The sequence below is a fragment of the Hesperophylax consimilis genome, chromosome 5, assembly GCF_061612785.1.
Source record: "Hesperophylax consimilis isolate HC1 chromosome 5, BYU_Hcon_1.0, whole genome shotgun sequence".
Taxonomy (NCBI): domain Eukaryota; kingdom Metazoa; phylum Arthropoda; class Insecta; order Trichoptera; family Limnephilidae; genus Hesperophylax; species Hesperophylax consimilis.
In genome coordinates, this window is record NC_142840.1 from 16,650,132 (window position 1) to 16,672,604 (window position 22,473).

At 34.0% G+C, this 22,473-nt stretch overlaps 1 protein-coding gene across 1 annotated transcript in view; it reads right to left on the reverse strand.

Moving 5' to 3' along the window:
* rdgA (retinal degeneration A) overlaps window positions 1-22,473 on the reverse strand; it is a 539,333-nt gene that overhangs the window by 15,529 nt on the left and 501,331 nt on the right. The window contains exons 11-13 of the mRNA XM_089632263.1: window positions 2,692-2,866; window positions 1,057-1,270; window positions 323-515 (exon numbers count right to left, since the gene is read on the reverse strand). Of these exons, the coding sequence (XP_089488389.1) occupies window positions 323-515; window positions 1,057-1,270; window positions 2,692-2,866 (582 nt within the window). The remainder of the gene's footprint in view (window positions 1-322; window positions 516-1,056; window positions 1,271-2,691; window positions 2,867-22,473) is intronic.

The following is a 22,473-nucleotide window of genomic DNA, read 5'->3' on the forward strand; positions in this document are numbered from 1 at the left end:
AGTCAGAAGAGGGAATGATGAATGAAATGTTTAAAGAGTAATTTATGCAACCGTTTTTACCAGGGGAACATAAGTCAGAAGAGTGAATGATGAATGAAATGTTTAAAGAGTAATTTATGCAACCGTCTTTACCAGGGGAACATAAGTCAGAAGAGGGAATGATGAATGAAATGTTTAAAGAGTAATTTATGCAACCGTTTTTACCAGGGGAACATAAGTCAGAAGAGTGAATGATGAATGAAATGTTTAAAGAGTAATTTATGCAACCGTCTTTACCAAGGGGACATATGTCAGAAGAGTGAATGATGAATGAAATGTTTACCTGGGAATGTTCAAGAAGACAATAGCATGTACTCTGTGCTCCTTCAGTTTGGGGGTGAGGTCTCTCCCGTCGCACTCCAGGGTGACCAGCTCTGCCAGTCCCTTCCACTTTCTCTGCATTAAGTCTTTACCTCCAGCCGTGCCATAGAATAGTTTGTTACGTATTCTAGAGTTGAACTTTTCAGGATGCGCCTCTGAAAACATTCGAAAAACATTTTTATTCCTAGGTTTTACAAAAATGCAACAAAACCCAAACAAAACAAAACAGTATGCCCTTATTGTGCTGAGATATTCCTAATATTTAGGTGTTTTGGTAAATCAGTACCTGGGTGCAAAAATGTGAATATTTTTTATTTATCAGAAAAAACAATTTTTTTTTTCTTTCGAAGCTTTACTCAAAACTTTCGGAACTTCCTATTTAAGCAGACTTCCGATCCTAACTTTAATTCAAATTATATTCAATACATGTGTATAAAAAAACACCAAATATTAATGTAATGTTTTATTTCCCTTCTTAGCGTAGGTAATTTTTACCAACGTGTTATGTATTGTTCATATTTCTTAATTGTATAACTGCCGGAAAGAAACTCTAAGGCCATACGAGAAGTAGTTATTAACCATGTTAAGCGGCAGGTTGGGCTTGCCGGGATGCTCGGTGTCCGTGGCGCCCGTATAAGGCACCACCTTAAGCTCCCAGCGATCCAGCAGCACCGTGTAAGTATATAATGTTCTTACCGCGAGCTTCATGAAACTCCAAGGCGATATGCGCGTCGACTCCAAAGGAGAAGTAGTTATTAACCACGTTGAGCGGCAGGTTGGGCTTGCCGGGTTGTTCCGTGTCCGTGGCGCCCGTATTGGGCTCCACCTTCAGCTCCCAGCGATCCAGAAGCACGGTGTCGCTGTCAGAGATGTTGGCCAGGATCTTCGATATCGGTTCGTCTTCGTAGCCCTAAAAGTGGATGAGTTGTTCATTCACGTTATGAATTTAAGATGTACTTGTATGAAGAGTTTATGATTTGATAGACTTTAACCACTTAATGCTTTTGAACGAGCGGTGTTCGCGGACGGCGTGTGTATCGTACCGCGACAACCCGAACACTCCTCGCGTCTTTTGACTTGTATAAACAAACGAACTACGCTCGCCAGATTTTTTTATTGTTTTTTTTTTATTATAGTTAGTCTTGTTTTATTTTTTGAATATGGTTAAGTTTTTTTACATTTTTTATTGCTTCTGTTTTGTTTTTTTTTTGAAGTGGTCAATTTTAAATTATGTTAACTCTTTATAAAAAATAAAATAACCTGATGTTTTTAGTTTCATTTTTGTTAAAAAAACGAGTATTAAGTGGTTAAACGGAACAGTATTTTTTCATGACGCACTACCAAAATCGGATAAGCACCTTTAGAAATTTATAATATTAACCACGGCAATGATTCATTTCTGCACTTGAAATGAATAAACTACCCAAACCAACAAAATTTCACTCGTTTTTCTTTTACTTTATATTTCTTTGTACATTATTTGTGAGACGAAATCAAATAAAAGTGTGATGAATTTCCATTCATATCTATGTATGAATCTGCACATAAATATAAATCGTGGAACAACAAAAATCAATATTTTTTTTGCTCAAAAAAAAATTTGTAAATTAAGTGTCACCCGATTTGATGACATTTTTTAACAAGACTTAAATTTTCGACTACAACTTAAAATGCATCTGATAAAGAACGCTGTTTTAGCTTAGTGAATCAGGAGCGGGTTTACTGTGTGAAGGGTTTGTCTAAAACCACGTCAACCCAGGCCAGGACACAATCAAATCGGCTTCTTATTTATATGAGATCCTCAAGCCATTCTACTAAATACACCGTGTTCCACTAAAATCACCTAGACAAAGGGTATCGGTTACACGCTCATATTGCGCGTGGGCAATGATAATAATCTAAGAAAAAATCCTAATAAAGTTTTACAACTTAAAATTGGGTACCAAAAAAAAATTGTCCAGTGTAATCGTAGCTTTACTTTTGCGAGTAGCACGTATTCGGATAACAGAATAGCTACCCTCTCATTTCAAATCTTAAATAGAACAGCTGACCGAATGAGAAGACATAATAACTATACAGATGTGTTTAGACGAACGCTTTGTAAACCACACAAAAATAAGAAATTTATCATAACTTTTTTTTATTGGGGTGCTAAAAGTTTCGTGGTATGAGCTTGGAACACGGTGTATATCTATGTAACTACTACATTAAAATATTTTACAATACTGATTCGGTTTTGGTCCTATTTTGGTGACATTTTATTTTGACATTAGAAGCCCCACGGGAGGACAGTTATCGGTATAAGGAAGTGTAAGGGTTGTTGGCACTCACCCCTCCCCAGCCCAGAGCACGCGCAAGGTCGTTGCCCGTGCCGAGCGGCAGCACGCCCACTGCAGGCGGTAGCTGCAGCCCGATGCGGTCCAGCACGCTCAGCACCCAGCCCACCGTGCCGTCCCCGCCGCACGCGAGCACGCGCATGTTGGGCACTTTGCGGAACAACTCCAGTCTGGAATTAAAATGCACTAATTAAAACAATATCAAAACAGCGAAATGTTAAAAAAAACGTTAAAATATGTTTAAAAATAATCCCCCAAAGCACATGTGAATTCTTGGTATGAAATATATTACACCTTCTATGTACACATACATTTATATTTATTTATTTTACTAATAAATTTCTGAATCGAAGAAAATTCGTAAAAAAAACATTGGCTAAATTATTTGTATATTTGGTAATTTCATACATTATATTATTTAACAAATAATACGGATCTTGTCAAATTTTTAGACAGTTAAATATTTACCTAAAAATCCTTAGTTATTATTATTAATGAAAATTGCACTGGGAGCTGAAAATAGTTGCGTTGAAAAAAGCTGTGTAAATTTCATAATCCATTTAAAAACTTGTTGATGATTTATTTTTAATAATTAAAATATAATTCAAATTAATTATTACTCTCATAAAATCAACCAACCAAGTAAAACCTTCGAACTGTGTTGTTGTGACTTTATATTGTAACATTCTCCGTTTGTTTGCGTGCACCGAAGTTTCACAAAAATAATTCTTAATTATTCTACAATAATTCTTAGCAAAATAAAATTTAAAATTTATTTGAGATATTTACAGGCAGACTGTTGTTTAGAATATATATTTTTTGACGTTTTATGTAAATAATTTATCTTTCTGAATAATTAAAAAAAATAATAATGTCATCAAAGTTTTCTTGCTTCAGAACAAACACGAAACAGATTTTTTGCTTCATAATTATTCGCCTGAAATATCCTTCCGAATAGAAAATATCTCCCGAGTAAAAATAAAAATAAATGCCGCCGACGGGAATTGAACCCGCACCTTCTGATTGCCGGTCAGGTGCTCTGAACTACTAAGCAACGTCGGCTTATTCCCAACCCGTCAAACAATTGAATATGTAGGTACTAGTATTCCATTCAACAATTATTGCTTATTATATTTTTTTCACATGTAAACAACAGGATATTTCAGGCGAAAAATTATTCCTTATAATAATTTGTTATCCGTTGTGCCATGCATAAAAAACTTGTCTTATAAACATTAGTTTAACATTAAAATATTGTTTGCTCACAAACAATATCACTTAAAATTAGCTTCATTTTCTTTAGAAACATCTATTTATATCTTATTTCTTCTTCGGAGTTTTCTAAGCGAGCATTTTTACTGTACGAAATTTATTTATTCTCCTTACATTTAAGTGGTTTTACGTGTATGTATCACACCTGCGCTCTTTGGGAGGGGCCTAGTAGTAATGGGTAGTTCTTTACTTAACTGCACCCGCGCTGGAACATCCGATGGAATTTAGTGAAACCCTGGTATTGCAAAGTGTACACAAACATAAGAAGATCAACTTGCGAATAAATATTGTCCGAAACAACGTATGATGTTTTATACATCAAAGAAGCCAACATCCTCGTACACGTCCATAAATATGATGATGTTTATGACTCAATTTATGATTTGTTGGTTTTTCAATTAAATATACAAAAGTATTTTTATTAAATTTAAAAAAAAACTTTTTTTTGGCGTGTTAATTTTTTTCAATTTTTTGTACGTTTTTCGTAAATTGAAAGCTTGAAAGTTATTCTTTCTTCTTCCGACTTGTGAAAAGGATTATCATATTTTCTCCGTAGCTCATCAAATGAAATATCACAATTAAAAACCGTTTCAAAAGGTAAGTGTGGAAATGACGCAACCCACCCGCATCTGTACGATTGTTCTGGAAAGAAGTTAAAAAAACGGGGGAAACTCACAGCCGGACGCCGGAGCCCTCGAGAAAGCAAGAAATGACCCACACAAATTATGTATTTGTTTTACTTTACATATCTTACTGAACTTGTTTGTGTAATGTAATTTATTTAACGCTTCCCTCTCTAATATAGTGTAAATGCGTATTATTGAAGCGTTTTAAAATCAAATGACTCCCAAACGTAAAAGCAATAAACTGAAAAAGGCCACAAAAGGAAAAGCTTATCCTGTAACTGTGACCCATTTCGATTCATTGCCGATTGGCTTATTCACCCGAGAGTATATGTGAGGTTGTCTCTTTCAGTGGAAAAATCCAATCCGGGCAAGCTGCATTCTTATTGATATGTAACAAGTACCAAAAAATCCAAATACTGACGAAAAAAAAAGTTTGTAAAATTTGTATAAAAAAATTATAAAATTCGAGGAATGAAAGAAGAAACAATGTTTGATGTTAGATTCGAGTAATTACAAAGGTTTTTTTTTCATTTTCTCAAATACCATACTTAGGCTCATGCCCGTATTATTAAACCGGAACAAACAGGAATATCCTTACAGATTGCTTGACGTTCTTATTAGATAAATTTAGAAAAAAGTCTGCTTTGGTAGGGTAGGTTAAAAATACCCTAGCTCCTACAACGATGTTCTAATTAATCTAACTGTAAGCCAGAATAAGTTACACTGGTATGTTTTAAAATATCGATGGTTGACATAGGTACTTGCTAGTTATATAAATATTTTGGTAGAAATAAATAACAAGCGTTTTCCATTTGCTAATAATATAATATACCAATTTTCTTACCAACAAAAGATATCCATGGCATATTTTCAAACGATGCACCACAGTAATTTTATCAAACTCCAGTGGCATAATTGCTCGAGATATTCATTCTTCCTAGCTTTTTTATTGTCTTTTCTCTTCCAACGATTTATTATTGCGACTTTGTAATTAGATTGATTGTTCCCGACGGATGAATTTTCTCTTTCCCGGTAGCGTAACCAATTTCCTGCTAAGTAAACGAAAACGTTTTTTCAATAGTACGGGATGAATTGAAGAAGTTACTCTTAAGGCGATGCCATACGTAGTAATGCAAAATCATGTGTTTTTGGTTTGAAAACTTGGTCGCCTAGAAATGTTTCAGATGCTTTAATTAAATACTGCGAGTAGAATACATCTTGGCCTTTGAAATAATCGAGTATTTTTTAGATAAGTCTTTTTATAAGCCCAGAAAAAAAAGAATGTATAAGGCCTATGAAAATTGCTTTAAAGTTCAAAATCTCCTACTTACGAACCCATTTTCGGTTATGATTTTATTGTATAATGTGGCAAATTAAGTTTTTTTATAAAATGATCGAAAAAAATTTAAATATTTATGCCTGAACATCCACAAAATAAAATAAAATGCACTTTTTGGCCATGTTTTTTTCTTCCATAAATCAAAACAGGCGGATGGTGTTAAGCGGGAATTTAAACCTTATCGCCATCTACGTAAGGGTTGTTATTGATAGCGACTCAATTTAAAATATTACACGACGTAGTGCATCGCCTTAAAGGTCGTTCAGACGCATTCATTGCAGATATTGTAAATGTTTAATCAATCATACAGTAGTTCTGCATAGAAAAAAAAATATAAAAAATCAATGAATGTGGGAAATTAAAATTTGGAGAAGTTTTATTCTTTCGAAAGTGTAGGTACATATATGTTATACGATAGTCGTAGATGTTGGCAACATAAATTTTCTTTTGAGAGGTAAGTCAAAGAGTACTTAAAATTGAAGTAGACGTTCGGAAATTATAAATTACGGTACATTTTATTAACGCTGAAACGGGTTAGCGTTATATCCGAGAGTTGAGTCTAACAGCCCATGCTTACATTCAGCAGTTTTCCAGTTAAGTATTGAATTCAGTAAGTCCAAACTTAAACTTTTTATTGGATAACCAACACTCCTGCCTTATGTCACCGTCCGGGTTTGTGGGGTGAGTTTTATCTAGGTGTTGGCGGCTAATGTGTTTGCCCACGGTGGTAGGTGGTAGGGATGGATTCATACGTCTGTCACTCCTGGACACACTGACCCTCCCGGATTTCTACCTACCCTTCGTACCTTTTTCTTCCCAAAACTTCCTCTCATTCCTTTCTCTAAAAAGATTATCCACACAGCATCCCCAAATAAGACGTAGGCCCTGTGGATTTTTTTTTCTCAGGGCGTTCTGTGTTGTGTTATGTGGAGTGGAAACAAAAGGTAAGAACTAAATACTTTTGCTTTCTTTTTGTATGATAGCTGTTTGCCTTTCATAAAACATTCCATTATTCGACATGTGTATCATAATTATAAAAAAATAATATGTTGAATATAAATTCCCTTTTTCGCATTTGAATGTGAACAGTAATTTTGTTTAACCTTTTGGTAATTGTTAATATAGTAAACAATTTGGCATCCCATAAAAGTTTGCGTAAACTGTATTAATATTAAATGAACTAACTAAGACCCTAAATATTAAGAAATTAAATATAGATAAAATAAAAAAAGTATGAACTCTCAAACAGGAAAGCGGACGCTTGTTTTAACAAAATGCGGAACTTTGAATTTTGTTTCTTATAGCAACTGGAACTGATGATGATGGCGTAATTTAATTTTGATTTAATTGAATTACTCGTGATCTTAGGTTGGGCTTTTATCCGGAAGAAGGAGGCTAATCTTATTAGAAAACGTCGTTCCTCTGTTGCAATACCTTTTACCTGCCATGATCCAATCTAAAGATTGTTTGCGTGGAGGCTTTTGTCAATATTTTCTGCAAAATTATTTTTACGCAATATTAAATTCTGAAACCTTTCAGGCATGGGCATTTTTAAAATACTTAGTTCCATATTTACCTGCCTTTGTGTTTGGAAGGCTGTATTAATACTCCCTTCAGGTTGCTATACTTACATTCTCCCTTGGTTGTGTGCAATGGAGAAAGAAATATAAAGTTTCGTAAAAATACGTTACGTCCATCACCGTGGGTTATAGCGTAAAGCTATATACATGTATCACGTATTCACAAAGCTTGCTGGGTCGTAAAACAGTTTTGGTTTCTAGGTTTGGATTTTATTACGATTTTTTGTAGCCTAACCTGTAATATTACTAGGTTTTATGAAAATAAGCCACGGAGTATCCATCCGCATATTAATATAATAATATTACAGCTTTCACAAAACTTGGTGAGTTTTAATAATGTCATTTTAAGACATATCACCTCAAAGGCGATATTTTATTAAAGCTAGAAAATAAATTCAAAGTTTAATTAATTTTAAAATAATTAAATTTACTCTTTACATAAGACATGCGAAATGTGTTTGTTTTAATTTAATTGTTTGCAGGTATCGCGTGTTGTGACAAGGTTAAGATTAGGGTACTAAGAATGAAAAAAAATCACTTGTTAAATTAAAATTTCTCAGAAAGTACAGAAGCAAGCCTTGCTGTATTTTTATTACTTCTTCCGATTTTATGTCCGGGTTAAATCTTCCCCATAGGAAAAAGTAAACCCTTCGACACACTTTTCCACAAATGATCATCTAGTCAATCAACATTATGCAAGTGCATTATATAAGCTAAATAAATACAAGAACAACACGTCAACTCACCAGAGATCAAATGGGAAAATAATTCACCGACTCCAGATATTTTCATATCAAAGGGTTCGGCTCGGTAGAACTTCTAACAGGGCCTATAAATCCTACTGATCCCTCAACATAAATATTAAAAAAATCTTTCGTTATCCTACATGTATTTAAAATAACTGATTTTTGCATTTTTATATATAATTTTTTTGATAGATCTAATACGCATAAAATTTTTAATGAGAGAGCTAGGTATAATGCCAGTAGCCGAAATAACGAATGGTAATATTTTTATAGTCCTCAGACTATAAAAATATTACCATTCTCAAATGCTAAATTCTTTTTATCTCATTTCCTAAATCTGTGTATTTTCTTATTTTTTCATTAACAGAGTTTTGAATATTACAGGAATTTGGAATAGCGACATCAATGATATAAGTTATTTTTTTAATTTTGTCATGTAAAACTATATATCGGGTCTATTATGACTAATCGTTCGGTCTCTTAGTTTAGTTTTATAAAAATAAATTACTATTGGGTTGTAAAAATAGATTAATCTGGAATTGTGAGCCTGTCACGAATCCAGTAACTTTCTGCCTCAAAAAAAATTAGGGGTAAATACTGGATTGTTCACCAACTTTCATCCTTTCAAGCAACACCATAAGTCACTCCAACCTCCGCTGATTTCATGGAAAATGCTATATTTCACTGTTCGGCCTGATATGGGGTTTCAGAAATCTGAATTCGACATTTACGCAAAATGTCGATGCAAAAAGAAGAAAAGGAAAAATATGTATAAATATATATACAATAATTTAGTTGTGTTTATAACAATAGTTTTACTGGCTGCAACCACTAATTCTATAACAATCTCAATGTGGAAATGTAAGGACCTTCGTCCACAAGGTACGCGAGTATCCGATAGTTCAGGCATTTGTAAATGCCGCAACTGAAATCACGAATAACGCGTCGCCATCTATCATTGCTTTTTGAATACTCGAAACGTCAAAACTATAATGCAATGACCTCACTCACAACCAAACAGTTGCTGTAGCTGTAATTTTTAAATCCTTTCATTCTTTGTTGACTGTTTTGTTCCTAGTATTGATGTAAAGCACACGCATTGTTACTAAATGTCTGACACAAGACACTAAAGTAACGCCATGTTTAAAGTCTAACGGCGCGACGTGAGTGGCGCGCACTCCGAACTTCCGCGCAGATGTGGCGGTAGTCGTCAAGATACTTGAATCGTTGAGTATCGGATTCTTGCCTACCCCTGTGGAGAAAAGGCCTTACGTAGTGCAGTGATAAGTGGGGAGAGAAGTGATGGACTGAAAGTTGAGAACTGGGATTAGTTTTCAGGAAAACAGTTTAAAGAGAGAAATATTTCTTTCATTTTATTTTATAAAAAACTTTATTAATTTCCAACAGCAATCCCCGATATTTACATATCCTAATGCAATTCTGTAAACGTTTTCAGTTAAAAATGATAAATATTCCACTGTAAAGTTTTTCCGCGTGGAAATATTTATCTTCAGATCTCTTACTTAACACGAGCGAACTTTTAACGAACAGCACAAAAATAAAAACGTACATATTACATTCGTAGTCTGTTAACGCAAGAAATACTACGAAACTCTGTACAAAATTGTTTCTCTGTTTCAAATTATTAATATGTACTTTCATTCGAGCTATTTTATCAGATACTAACAAATTAGCTTCTCCAAATAACAGATTTGCAGCTTACTAAATAGTATATATTTAACGTAGGGCATGCCAAAATAATCGACATAATCCATCTCATCGAAACCAAGTATATAACCTTGTGGTCTTATTAGGGATAACCGATTTAATTCCATAACAAAGTGATTATTCAAATACGTTAACCAATAAACTGGTTCCGAATAATCCGTTAGGCCGATTACAGAGTCTTCGGGTGACCACCCCCCCCGTCATGTATTTGTAGTCAAACTAACCTCCGGCCCGACCAGGAACTATTCGCGGTTAATTCAGTCGCCGCTGTTGATATGAGTATCTAATCGGTATCTACGTAAAGAGGAAGCAAGAAAAAGTAATGGAAATAATAAATGTAGCTTAATTTAACATTTGTTCACAGTTCACAGCAATACATTAATTTGATGTCAGCTGCATAAGCGCAAGTTTTCTCTCACTCGTTCTTATATGCAAAAGGCACGCTTATTGTGTTACAGAGATTTCATTTCTCCACTTACAAGCCCCTTACTTAGCCCGCCTTACGTATACCAATCGCGTAGTTAAATAGCTCTTGTGGTGTCATATTCTAAAAACGCAGTTATTCACAAATAAACGTAACTAAGTAAAATATTGATAAAGAAGCGAACGACAAACAACGTTCTTGCCAGCTCGTATTTCCACGGTTGGTCGATTCAAACAATCTAGCAAGACAATATTCCAATGGATTTTCCATAATAAAACACTCTAGCTAGACAATATTCCAATGGATTTTCCATAATAAAACAATCAGGCTAGACAATATTCCAATGGATTTTCCATAATAAAACAATCTAGCTAGACAATATTCCAATGGATTTTCCATAATAAAATAATTAATATGAAATGACAGTAAATTAAAGTAACACAAATAAATATTATATTCATATACCTTTCGTTATTAGCTTTAAAAACTATCTATAGGTACTATCAATCAATTATGTAAATAAATTTAATAATTAATATTGTGTACCTACTTCACATAATATAATATACTGTGGGACTACTTTATTTCCCCCCACATGTGGCAATACTAACAGCTGCAGACAAGGCACCAGGATTGACCACGCAGGCAAAACTTCCAGTTTCCAGAAACTCCAGTTCCGGACCTCGTAACATCCGCCACAAATCAGTGCCAAGTGATCCAAATCAAGTAATTTGAACCATAATTAAACCTACATACAGTGATTTTACAGCTAAATTTCCGAATACGAACGTTCTAATATATTTTTTTTAAATCTTGCAAGTGTATAAAATTGTCACATGTTTATTAAATTAAGTGACCAGACAGTTTGAACTCGTCACAGTACATTTATATTTGTTTACATTGTGAGCACTCTAGATTAAGGATTAAGGGATTTTTAAATTTTTGGATACCATCAATCTAAATTTTGAATTTTTAAAATTTCATTTTCAAAATCTTAATTTACTGTTGTCACTGCTTTTGTTTCCTCGCTTTTTTTACATATTTTCTCCACTGCCTATTGCTTGCCTTATTATCAAAACAATATGTCATTTGAGGACACCCAGACATCGAACAAAATCGGTGGTAATAATCCCACAATGGATATAACAATAAACTCTGTCAAATATCATTCAACGCCACTCATAGGTACATAGTTACTATGCAGTGTCGGCGTTGAGTCATTATTTTTTTTTTATTTCTTCCGATTTTATGTCCGGGTTAAATCTTCCCCATAGGAAAAACTAAACCCTTCCACAAACTTTTCCACAAATGATCATCTAGTCAATCAACATTATGCAAGTGCATTATATAAGCAAAATAAATACAAAACAATACAAGAACAACACGTCAACTCACCGGAGATCAAACTCAAAATAATTCACCGACTCCAGATATTTTCATATCAGAGGGTTCGGCTCGGTAGAACTCCTAACAGGGCCTATAAATCCTACTGATCCTTCAACATAAGTATTTAAAAATTCTTCCGTTATCCTACATGTATTTAAAATGACTGCTTTTTGCATTTTTATATATAAATTTTTTAATAGATCTAATACGCCTCGATTTTTAATGAGATAGCTAGGTATAGTGTAACATAATCAATAGGTAATATAATATCCTAGTTAAATAAAAACTTTACTTTAATTTTTCGTATATTATAGGGTAAAGGTTTGTTTAATGTACAATATAGTAAATAAAACTGAATTTGTATTTTTTAATTTTTCATGACATTATAAAAAAAAAATATGTGAACATCATACATTGTGACAAATTAAAAGTGTTCATAAATTTGGTAAATATATGAGTTACGTTTCTTTGTATCGCGTGGAGACGCTGGTAGGGAGGTATGTGGGACTTCTTTATTTCCCCTCACATGTGGCAATACTTACGCGAAACAATCCGCTGCTATACGCAAGCGAGCATGACAAGAGGAATCTTAATTCCTGTTTTAGCGTTCGATTCAACCTCCAGTACTACCTTTTTTCTGCTACCGTCACCGCGCTCTGCGTAGATTATAAAATTCGTCCTCACGAATAAACTAAATCAATTGTGCAGACACTCATTTCAATCTCCCATCTCCCGAACACAATTTACGGATTGGGAAGGCGCCGTAAATTACAGCTAATTACAAGCCCTACACAAGCCCTTGCCACAATACATATAATTGTGATAATATATGTGAATATATTATGTGTGATAACGTTCACGGAGAAAAATGTGTATTGCTGATTTGGCAAATGCAGGTGCATGAACACGTGTTCCGATATATTGGGAATGTACTAAAAGTGTAACAGTAAACTGCCTGCAATCCCGTTTGTATCACTCATATAACTATATCATGGCGACCTTGAGGTGATTTTCTCACGAAAACGGCGCTATATAAATAATTCAATCATTATTATTCGCTATTTATTGTACACAGAGAAAACTTACCGATATGAAATATTGCTAATTTACTAAAAATCTCTTCCTAATTATTCGTAATCCTGTTAAAAACGGGTCTGCAGCCTCTTAACTAATAAATTTACAGGTTTAATGTTAAACTTTTAGTAAAAAATAATATATTAATGTGACATTGGAACACTTGTTCATAAAAAACCTCAGATTTTCGCATTTTGTTATTATACACGAGTACTAACAGGACAAACACAGGTGCATGAGAACGTGTTCCGATAAATTCGGAAAATACTAAATATTTTTTTAGGAAACGGCATGCCGTCCCGTTTTAACAGGATGTTAATAAAGCAACAATACTCATTTTCTCCATATACCGTGCTGAACACATATGTTCTTATTAAATTTGACATCATAAATAGTACCAAAGCATCTTTAGGTTTTTTACGAAAATTATTTTATTACAGAATAATTTATTTATTTATTTATTCAAACGCCATATAATGGCTGACGAATGAAGAATGACAGTGATTTGAATAAATGAAAATTTACGTATTTGTGATTGGATTATTTCAAATGAAACACTATTATTACCGTATCTAATACAATCTGCTCATCAGTGCTTAAATATCTGTTAAAACCTTCAATGTCTATAAGGTAAATCAATATTGTATAATATAACTTTAATGGCCAAACACATAAATCGATTAAAGAAAAAAATGGTGCCTTTAGTTTTTTCTACGCTGAAGGTGACGCTAATCCATTAACGCTGAAGGGGTGTCGATGTTCGAAGACCAACTGATTTTGAGAGCGCGTCTTTCAGAATCAAAAATACACGTGGAAGATTTATTATGGTTTAGTGGATGAACTTTTTTTGGCTTTCCCGGCTAAAGGGGTGCCGATATTATGATAAGGAAGACATGTTGATTTAATCTAAGTTCTCCAATAGTCTTAAGACGGGTTTTTTTCACAAATTTGAAAAAATTCATCACATTTCAATGTTAATTTTAAAGTTCTATTCAAGTTCTGTTATTATTTCAGTGTTGGGAGAAAAGACCCCTCCGTAATATGGATTGGTTTATTTTTATATTTGAGCTGTTCGCTTTCCCATTCTTCTTCCGGTACTCTGTTTTATCGGCTGGGAGATATATTTTTTAACTTAATCATGACATGAATTTTATAATAAGCGAAGAAAACTCTTTTTATAAAAAGCCATTATTTGTGTGGGTAAACGATATAATATAATATGATATAATATACCTAATGATTTATTAGTGTGATGTTTGGTAATAAGTTGGGTTTTCAAGAGATAGATGGCACCAGTCATAAAGCTTACTCCAGAGTCTGACAGATGTCGCTAGAGTGTAGAAATTGCCTGTGGGATATTATTGCCAGACAACAAGCTTCTAGAAACAGAGAATTACCAACCCTCGGGTAATGAACAGTGTAGCTAAATCTAGACTTATTTATTGTAACGAAAATAAACGCAATTATTGTAAAGAACCTTTTACCTTTCTAAAGAGTTCCCAACACAGAAATCTGCAAGTAAGCAGAGATATAACAATTAGTGAAATCGAAAAAAATCCAATTCTAATTATTTTTAAAACTGTGAAAACCGCACAAGAGTCTCAACGACTCATAGTCAGTGGAAGTTTGGACGACCCAATTATTGTTGTTGTACCCTTATTGGATATGTTGTGAGGGTGAAGATAGTGGGTTGTGAAAGTAGATGTGAAAGCGGAAAGTTGTAAAGTAACTCGCTATTCAGATCTTGTCACTAAACACGACTAAACCGATTCAAAGTTTCAAGCAACGTTTCGTATCTGAATGTTGGTATTTTACCAGGGCGGTATTAAAATTAATGAGAGATATTTTTTTCTGAATTTCAATGTTCATATTGTTATAGCAGACGCCATTGCATATTATGTCGACAGTACCTGTAGTGATTTTATCTCCCGCTTCCTAAGCGCAATATAACCATTCTATAACCGTACTAAACCAAGTAATACAAATTTACGTAGGGATTTCCATTAGCATGCCGTCTCAGGCAGACACCGCTTTGATTTGTCTGCAGTCTGGGTGTATATTGTATATCCCTCCGGCTGTCTTGCCTTATCCGTTATCTATGCCCGCACTGGAAATGGAAATGGATCCTCATTGCACCAATTCCTTTATTTATCAGCTGAGTGGATAGGCATCCATTGATTAAAGTCAATTGCTACGAATAGAAACTGTGTCAAATCAGTTTCAAGTTTAAAAAGTTATTATTGCATTGCAGTAAAATGTCTTATTCATTAAATAAAGTTTTGGTTGTGTTGATTTTTTTTTATTAGCCAAGACAAAACTCGCCCAGAATCGGACTTAATTTAGCCCGAATAATTGAGTCAGGCCTCGATTCAAATATGTTTTTCCATCGAGACATTATTTCCGCCAACAATAAAATAAAATAAATTTCAAATTCGACTTATTCGGCTCTTATGAAAATTAAATGTTGTTCCATTTCTTCTCACCTTTTTAAATTTCATGATTTCGTTCCGCGGATTGTAATTATTGTTGAAGTTACAGCTCTAGATCGCATTATTCTTTATTTCCCTGATCTTATCAAATAAATATCTACATTATTTTCAAAAATATCATGCTCCACTTTAAATAACTTTCAAGCGTCTACCCTAAGGAAGGGTTGTTTCGTAGGATTTGACCATTCATTTCAACGTTCATTTTCGGGTTCTGTGTTTCAAATTCTCCGAAACAACCCGGTCTTAGCCTGTATTCCATAATATATATTTTTAAATAATATATTGAAAAATTTCCTCCAAGGTTATAATTTCCATAATTCTTATTGCTCGCATTTAAAAATTCACATAGATATTATCTGCATATTTAATAAGATTATTTTATTTTGTACGTATTTTTTATTGGATGATGTTATTCAAGATATAATAGTTTCACAAATATACTAAAATTAATGCTATTTAATATTTCTGAAGAATTATTATCAACATATTCATCTATTCATATCAATTAAAACTCTTTTAAAAATCTTTAATTGGCTTTCCCGAATATTTGAAAATTAGTCAGCATGGTTTAATTGGTCTAAATTCACAGCGTTGCACATCGCGCCATCAAAATTGACATATCGATCAGTCTCAGTCTGTATGACTCTGCAATCTAGTCTAGCCATGTTTCCATAAAACCAAAACTACTGCCTAAGATGTATTGGTAATTTGCCATGTTTGAGAATCTTGGTTTAAGTAAATCAAAGGCAACATCCTCGGAAGGTAAATTAATCTAAATATTTCATACTAATGGACACTAAATATTAATGAAGTCCTTAGACTCCGGTTCCAATTCCAAGAAGTCTCCGTGCAGATAAAGCTAAAAAAATTCCGCTATTATAAATACGAGAGAAAATGTCCAAACACTTTTTTCCTTCTTTTTATGTTATACCGCTCAAAACTTACAATTACTTTTGGAAGCTTGTGAGTATTTGACTTCCTCTATGTGGCGAATTTTGTGAGATGGAAATGGGAAGGGGAAAGAGATGGATACAATAAAGGCTAGCTTACAGAGAACTGGTCAATAAAAACAGCTTTCGAAAGATATTCTCTCACCAGGACGAAATTTAAATTACTTCAACTCTGGAGTGATCTGAAAATATTTTATTTATTTTTTATTTTTTTTAAAAGAAAGACAAACATTCCCGGGTTACGAATAACCCAACAATGTTTGAAAATCTCCTACTACCACCACAGAAAGCCGAAAATGTTGCTTGTGTTGTGATGGAGGACTTAGCCAGTCGAGGAATCGAACACGCGACGCTCGGGTGAGACCCAAGCGCTATGCCCACTCAACCACTGACCGGTCAAATATGTAGTTGTATTTTATTTATTTATTTTCTACCGGAAAACTGAATCTAGACTACTAGTACTTCATAGTAGTAAAAATAAAACAAACAACATTGCGTTTAGAGCTTTGATGACAGCTTACGTAATAGAATACTTCGTTTTTAGAAACACAAAATAGGTATTTTATAATATACTGGTCTTATATGCGGGTATGTACGTATATAATATCAGCTATATAATAATGTTGGCTTGGCCAGTCTCAGCGTCAAATGCATTGTTTCCGCTTTTTTTAATTTTGGTTTCAGCAATGATAATGACATTCGTGTGATGACCTGATTCTGCATGTGCCCACATTAAACTTACATGTTCATTGTGCAGGTGCAGTCAAGTCCAATAATAGGTGCATGGAAGTGCAATTAACAGTCAGCTTTCACCGCTCTTCATAAATACCTTACTTGTAAAAATTCTCTCTTTCGTTTGAACTATATAGTTTTCATAGACATTAAATAACAGTTTTCATAGACATTAAATAACAGTTTTCATGCCCAGCTTCACCCGTCTTTTATTTTTTAAGTTATATATTATCCTACAACCGTAGAAGGTAGGTATTCCATGATAGAATGTGCTGAAGTAGACATTTTAGATTCAGAAAAAATGTTCTGCCATTGCTAAAAATAATGTAACAATAATTGTTGAGTTAATTATATCATTATCACTTATGACTTTATTGGTTTCTCTCCTGACTCTTGCCTCAATTTTTATTATTTATAATTTGATTTCTGAGGAATTTACTATTTTAATCTGATATATTATTGTTTCTGGAACTTATTTAAGGAAATACTATATTATTTATTTGATTGTGAACGAGTCAATCATTTTTCTAATTAAAACAGTTTCCAATAACATTTGCACAGCGAGCTTTGTTGGGGTTCAATATTTTTTCAGTCTCTGGCTGAGGCAAATATTAGCACACACCGCCCTTGCCCGCCCTCACCCCGCCCTCACCCTGCTGCAGCCAATAGCCAGACACTGGGGATTTTACGGTAAATAATTGTATGATTAAATCAAAAATAACACAAAGGTTAATTAAAATCCCAAACCAAATAACTTTATAAAAAAAACCTTAACAATTTACCCCTGTCTAGAGGAGACATTAACAGCGTTTATTTTTGGGCTATTGTGCCATGTTGCACTTCTTCCATCTTTAGCCAACGTTTCGGACAGCCAGCGTTACAGTACCCAAGCTTTTTCAAATTATTATGCTTTTCTCTATACAGTCTCTCGTGTCTAGGGTGAACGAAGTATGTGTGAAGAATGAGTTAATAATGAATGTAAGTAAGTCTAAAGTCATAGTGTTTAAAAGAGAGAGTACGAAAACAGTGCGCAATAAAGTTATGAATGATGATGAGTTTGTGTATTTAGGAAGTATGTTTACGAGAGATAGGAAGGCTGATAGAGATATTGAAATGAGGTAAATTCAGGTAACTCCATTAATGGAGAATTGAACGCGGTTGGCTCTAACGAAAAATTGTCCAAAGAAGCGAACCTAGCAGTCCACAATGGAGTGCTGATATCTACCCTGATGTACGGCAGTGAGATATTGAACTGGCAGAGGAAGGATGAAAGTAGACTGAATGCTATGAATGGTAAAGAGTATGTATTAATTTGAATGAGGCAAGGAGTGTGTGCCAAGACCGAGTTGTTTGGTGGTCCGTCCTCTCTGTCTACCCCTGCGAGAAAACGGCGTGATGATTAGTTAGTTAGGACTTTTTCATAAAACAATACTTAAGATGCGATCTCACCTAATTTAGTCTACGATCTATTTCATAAAATCTATGAAATAGATCAGTGAGAATAGGATTTTCAGAGAAGTTGAATCGACTTCTACTATACGACGTTCTATAAATCGAATATTAATTCTCATATAATGGAACGCAACATTACGTCAAGCTCTTGTACAATAAATTGTAAGTAAGTAGGTACATTTAATAATAATAATTGGATCATTTGTATAGTGCCGTTTTTTGTGAAAAATCACCTCAAGGGCGCTGTAATCGTCATAATAATAATCAAACATACTTATTTCGGTTGTCTGTGTATGAAATGTTCCCGCATAGCGAAATCAAATTTCCTTAGAAATTTTCAAAATTGGAACTGATGTGTGTGTTAATTCAGACAATCGATTAAGTAGATACCTACCTGTAATCGCATTTTTTTATTTAATTAATAGTTCTATATTTCAAATGTGTATTAATTTTGTTTAAATTTTTGACATATCTTTTTTAAAATTTAATTACGGTGTTCATTCGAACGGTAAATTTCTGTCTTTTTTTACTATTTGCCAAAAAAAATCCTAATATAAAAACTTTGAAAATATTTTTTTTTTGAAAGACTAATATTTTGTAAATATTCAGCTTTACAAATCGTAATTGATTTGTAAACATCATCGATTGAGCACATTCCATGTTACAGTGTAGTGAATAAAAGATTTGGGTTCACAAATATGCATTGGATTTTTAGTCCGACCATATATTTATTAGTAATGAGAGATACGCAGAATGATTGAAAAAAGTTCAAAGACAATAGAATTACTATACATATAATTTCGAATGTAGTCAAACTTACCAAAAACCTAGAAATTTCTTTAAAAACGGTTAATGGGGATTGTTTTTGGCTCCCATAAAAATACAATGCAAACAAAAAGAGATAAGTAAATATAGGTAATTTTTTTTAAAATTTTTTTTTTGTGTACTACAGACTATGTGTCCATTTACAATACACATGTAACATTAACTACATATAGATGATACGAAACAATGAAAGAAAAAATAATAGAAATAACAAGTTATAAATAGTGATTTTTGGCATTGACAAGCCTCTTGAATTCTTCAATGCTACTATTAAAAATATCGATAGTCTTGGAGGTGTTGTTTAACAGCGCCATACCTCGTGTCATGCTATGCCGAGCCAGTACGTCCGTTTTGCCACGTGGGATACATAGCAGATCATGGTGCCGTCCCTGGCTGTAGTTGTTCGGTACGAACAACTTATAGCATTCCAGAAGGTATGGGCCATTTAATCGTTTTCCAAAATTTTCCGGGTCTGCTGGGGTTGTCTACTCCCCGTTCACTCCACCGGTTTTATCCGTTCCATTTGGGGTCAACGGATTTGCACTACCTCCAGAGCACACCCACTATTTTATTTAAATGTGAAATATATATATTCATTTTTATTCTGTACTTTTTCCTATTATTTATATGATTTGATGGTTTTACAATGCATAGCTCACAATAACGCTTTGTAACAATATAAACAATGTAGTATTAAAATTCCCAGCGTGGCTTGAAATGACTTTGACCATGGTGAGTGATCAGAATCGGAATCGGAATATCAAACAAACCATCTTCTTCCTCCTGAACCCCACATAATTCGAGTACTTACTTACAATTTCCCCAAATGGGGTTGTAGTTCAGTCCCCAGAAAGGGGAGGGACTTTTCGTCAGATCCACTGTTATTTATGATGTTGACCCAATAAATAATCCAAGTTTTCGACCTCGAGCGCCGAACGCCATATTCTCAATAATCTTAAAAACCACCAAATTTTCTACTTTACTTCAGTTTTTGGAGATCTTAACCCTGAAAGACAATTTTTTGATTATAACTACATTACACTCGTATGTTTTGAAAGTAGACTAAATATTCTACAATTTAAATCTAGAACCGTATCTGTAGACCCAATAGTTTAAAAAACACAGCTTGTCAACTTTTATTAATTTTTGTGACTGTCAATCATTTAACACTGTTTCATAGATTATGTGTTTTAAAATATTCGAGTGAAGAATTGCGTAATTCTTCACATACGAGCTGTCACAAATCCCAATGTCATAATTCACTGAAGAGGGAATGAGAAAGGGCACGAAATCCTCATTATATATATTCAGTCTTCCAACTTGTGAACTTAGATGAGAAGCAAGGAACAACGAAATCTGTAATAGTTGGTGGAGGTCATCTACTTCACAAAGTTGTGTGGCCTCAAAGCTCGTCATTTGGTTCAATTGTTAAATATTTAAAGTTACGTTAATTATGCCATGTGTATTGTATTAGGATTATATAACTCTGTAATTCACATAAAAACAAACAAAAAAACAGCTGACAACTCTCGCCTGTGGGTGGATATCCACCTCACAAGGCCTCATCTCCAAGATGATGGCCAGAGATGCAGCTCCACAACACCTCTTGCGGATGATTTTATGTGGCTGCACAAAGGGTGGTGGGGGACGTGCGCAACTGCAGATGACAGTGCTTAAGTGTTTATTCTGCAGCCACTGCAGCGGGGCCTCATGCGACAGTGTGCCACGAGGTAGATTCCCACTCCTTAGAAAGCGACGACACTGTCCAATATCGAAGTGCTGGAGGATTTATTATGGACAGATCTCACAGAAGATATCGACAATCCTGTTCAATCCTGTTTTCAGTGGAGAAACTGACGATGCTCAACCAGGCCCCTCCAAGAGAGGAAAATATACATAAATAATGTAATAAAAGTTTTCTTCTGTTTGGCCCTTCTAAGAAGCAAAATTTTCTTAAATAATATAAGTTTTCTTCTGTTTTTCATTATTATTATCATTAACTTATCTTCATATTAAATTACATATCCGATAAATTTGAATATTTTTTTGAAATTGAAGTAATCATTCATAATTATTATTTTCTTTCATAAGATCCCCGCATAGTGATTAAAAGGAGCAAAACAATATTACTTGATAAATATCGTTCTTTTAAAAATTTTTGACATGGATGGAGAGGAAGGAAGGGGGTTTATGGTCATAAAACGTTCAGACACGACTTCGATAATTTAACACAAAGAAAAGGACTAGAACTGATAAATATGAAAATGTAGGGGGATGGTTCATCTGTGGGTCCCCTCAAACCTGTTCAGCGTCCATTGGAATATGGTAGGGGGGCCATTTCCCGAAGAAAAGAGGCCTACAGGGTCGAAATTCCCACATAGCAACAAAATATCGATAATAATTGAGAAATTTTGAAAAATGATGAATTTTAAAATTATTGGGATTTTTGACAATGTTGCGTTCTGCGCTCGATCTGAAAACTTGAATTATTTATTCATTGGGCCAATATCATAAATAACTCTGCGAAAAATCAGAATTCCCGGATCTGACGCAAGGTCTGATTTATAAGGTCACTGGACTATTGTCAAAGTTGCATTTAACCATTTGAAACTGTATCTTTAATTTTTTTACTAGTGTCATCTTTATTAATTCCATTACATGGATGTTTTATTGTGCTTGTCTCACTAGGAACTCCTGTGTTGAGAGCAGGCTCATTTTATAAAATAAGCAGATAAAAATTAAAAATTAGCAGATTAAATTTATAACATATCTACATAGACATATGAATATTAGTAGACCTGCCCTAAGTGATTAAAAGCGTATTATCCCCACTCCCCATACCGGTTCCATTGGAGCCGGCTGTGCTCGCGTATGGCCTAAAGTGAAATTTGAAAACGTGACGTCATCATTCTTGTGCGAACTATGGTCGAGGCATCATCGGTTCATTTTACGAAATAACACGTCAAAATGTTGACTTGTACTATGAAAACTTGTAGAAATAGATGTGAAAAAGAGGATAAACCCAATTGTCGTATTACATTCCATATATAAGCATTATTTTACTGTATTTTAAGCATATTCACATCGTATAATATGAATCAGTTGTTACTATCACATCGAGAAACGTCTGGACGCGAAACACAAAGCTGGTTGG